The 3257-nt window shown below is 34.7% G+C and overlaps 1 protein-coding gene across 2 annotated transcripts; it reads right to left on the reverse strand.

Moving 5' to 3' along the window:
• Nucleotides 1-267: 267 nt before the first annotated feature.
• On the reverse strand, nt 268-3034 carry LOC113324192. 2 transcript variants are annotated; one of them, XM_026572514.1, is made up of 2 exons: nt 1021-3034; nt 268-391 (listed from the first exon to the last, which is right to left on the reverse strand). In XM_026572514.1, exon 1 carries the CDS (start codon nt 2019-2021, stop codon nt 1077-1079), a length of 945 nt encoding a protein of 314 aa, XP_026428299.1. In that variant the 5' UTR covers nt 2022-3034; the 3' UTR covers nt 268-391; nt 1021-1076. The 2 variants fall into 2 exon arrangements, with proteins under 2 accessions (XP_026428299.1, XP_026428300.1); XM_026572515.1 differs by lacking the exon at nt 268-391 and having other exon boundaries at nt 615-1994; nt 2041-3034.
• Between the last annotated feature and the right edge of the window lie 223 nt (nt 3035-3257).

The raw sequence follows: 3257 nt of genomic DNA on the forward strand, positions 1-3257 counted from the left end.
CACATGTGCACCTATTTTTAAAGACAAATAGAGTTTCACTTTATGTGTTTGTGACTTAGAGGACACCTCTTCCTTACACCAACCCACTAGATTCATGTGTCTCTTTGTGCCATTTGTAAGTTTCTTAAAAGTTAAAAAAACAAAAACAAGATCTTGTAATCAAAAGTTAAGTAATGTAATAATCTGATTTGGATGCATATTAGTAATATAAACAATTCCATAATCAACCAAACATTTTACTTCACAAGCAACACCAACTCAGCTGGCATATCCAACTGATTGTACTTCCTGCTACCTAACTAAATTTCCAGTTACCGCTAGATATATCAGAAGTTCAGATTATGGTCAAACCATGAAAAGAGAATTGACTTGGTCTCAGGACTTGCACAATCTGAAAAGAAGGCACGTATTAATGATAATAATGATCTGTTGAAACTTTAAACAACCTTTTAGATATCACCAACAAGAAAATTCTATGAAAGCTGAAAGTTTGGTAAGCTTGAAAAGTAGAGAAAGAAAGAAATCTTCAACATCTGTTACAGAGCTCCAGATATTTGTGGTACCAAAAAATCAAAACAGAGTTGAGAAAAAAAGGGTTTTATCATCTCAGTCTATGGTGCTCAGCAGTCAGCATGTAGATAATGTGTATATAAATCAACCGACACAAACACTAAAATAAGATGAATAAATCAAAATCATGACAACCACTAAGCAGAATGTATATTTGACGACATTCATAAGATTGGATGGACTGAATCAGTTTTCACTGTACACTCATTATACATTTCATTCTAATGAGTCGAGATATTATATCCACATTTGATAGTTTTTGAAATTACACACTTCACACTAACGATTCAAGCAAAACAACTAATCAACATAGATAGGAGGAGAACATAACTAAGAAGAAATATATGTTAAAATCATTGATTGAACTAAGAATATGAATGTGGGTAAACTAAAATGATAACGAAGAATGGTGGGGTTTGCATTTACAAATCAAAATTCAAAGGAACGTACTTTGCTTGAGGACTGGCCGTGTTCTTGTTCCCACATTATGCAATGCTGCTGATAATCTAAGGGACGTACTCATGTTCGAGAACTGGTTGCGTTCTTGTTCCCATTGCTGTTGGTGCCCTTGTATCCCTAATCGATGTCATGTGCAGTGCTTCCCCAACTTCGGCCGCAGTTTCCATTTGCTGAATCTTCTTCCTTTTGTTATATCTGCTTATGCAAGTTACCAAAAAACATAACAGAACTAACAAAGCTACTCCACCAATCACAGAACCAACAATCTTCCAAATTCTGCTGTTGTTTTTCTTCCCTCCACCAATCTTTGGCCTGGTAGGAGACGGAGTTACAGGTGCCGGAGCTGGAGCACCTGATGCAATCACAATAGAGAAATGCCCTTGTGTAAATGTGGAACATACATTTTCTGATACTGCATTGCTGAACATTGGCGAACCTTGTAAATCAAAGGAAACACACTTCGGAGTTGATCCAACTGGAACTGATTTCACATCTTGAAACTTAATCAAAATGGGTTTATCTGAAGCAGTTAGATTCAATTCAGGCAAATTCGTTGCAGTTAGATTTCTCGCATCGTAAGCAAGAAGACCCAAAACTGGAGCTAGAAATGTATAACCAGGTAACGGATAATAACTTAAAGACCAATTACCCAAGTTTTGATAAACCAGAACAAGTCTCTCAGCATAAGGTTTCTCAGTCACACCAACAGGGATTTCGAATTCCTTATAGTTATCAACACCTCTTTTATACAAACTTCCACTTCTGAGTCTCAATGCAGAAATCTTAATACCAGTCAAATTCGAAGGAACTTCTCCATCATACGGAAGACCTGTTTTAGGGTTAATAAAAGCTCTATAAGCATAATCTTGAAGAAGCCTATCAAGTGATCTTACAGAAGTACTAGGTGATTCAGAAGATTGAGCTTGAATTTTCACTGATAACATCAATGGAAGAAGAAGAAGAAGCATCAAGAGACTTCCACAGAGCCCCATTGATGCTTCAAAATAGTAAAAGAACTTCTTTCAACAGTAGATTCAACCAAAACAATCAATTTAACCAGAGAATGCTTACTGATTACTCTTCTCAAACATCATGATGTTGAAAAATCAGATCTCAGTAAAGTAAAATCCCTCTGTAAATGAAACCAATCAACGGATATCTCAAGTAAAAAGAAAAGATCTCTTAGTATAAAGCTTTCAACCGTTGTAAACCTAATAAACCTAGAGAGTCTTTTCCCCTTTAATATCCCCCCTTCAGAAAAAAGAAGAATTATTTCAATGAGTACAAATAAAGAACAAAAGTTGATTCTTTTTCACTCATTTCATCTCTCAATCAAAAACCCAAACCCTAATTGTTCCTCATTAGTCTTAAACTTCTGATTCTTATCTCCAAATTTTTCTTCTTTTTTTGGACTAATAAAGTAAAAGTTGTGAAAATACCTGGTCTTGGGTAAAGCCGAGAAATCAGAACACTCTCAACAGTGTTAACAAGAAGAAAAAAAAAACCAAAAATCTCTGCTTCTGAAACCAGAAATGTGATTCTGCTTCAACCTTCTTGAACCCCAAAATCAAACAGAAGAATCAGAAAACCCTAAAAACTTCCATTAAATCATCCCCATTTGCTGCACAAATACCAAAGATCACTATTTACTTCCACTAAACTGTTAAACTCACAGAAATGAAGTTCAATTCTTCATTTTTTTCAGATAATTTTGAGTAAAACCCAAACCAGTCTCAAATCTATACTAAATGAAGCTCAAAACACTGAGATAAAATCAAAAATAAAATGCAATATTTATCCGACAATCACTCCGGAATAATAGCTACAAGTTTGGTAATTGAATCAAATATCCTCCTTCACATTCCACAGAGGGGTGAGGAATATTGAAGGGAAAAATAAATAAAAAAGATAAGCTCTCAAGTGAAGAGAAGAGAGATGAATGTAAAGCCCTAAATCCTTAAAAAAAAATGGAAAAAATTAAATAAATGGAAATTCCTCACTGTCAGTCACAAGACTCATCACAACTCATGAAACACTTGTAGACAACAGCACCCTTGGTTTCCAAATATATAGACATATGGATCCTTATGTCTGATCCTTGTTTTAACTGTGCAGCAGTGTGAGGGGGAATAGGGGTAGATGAGATAAAAAATAAATGATAGGGGTATGTATGGGTTTTTATATGTGAAAATATTTATTAGTATAATAGACTGTTTCTGGTAATTAAA

This window comes from Papaver somniferum, chromosome 11 (genome assembly GCF_003573695.1).
Source record: "Papaver somniferum cultivar HN1 chromosome 11, ASM357369v1, whole genome shotgun sequence".
In the NCBI taxonomy this organism is placed as follows: domain Eukaryota; kingdom Viridiplantae; phylum Streptophyta; class Magnoliopsida; order Ranunculales; family Papaveraceae; genus Papaver; species Papaver somniferum.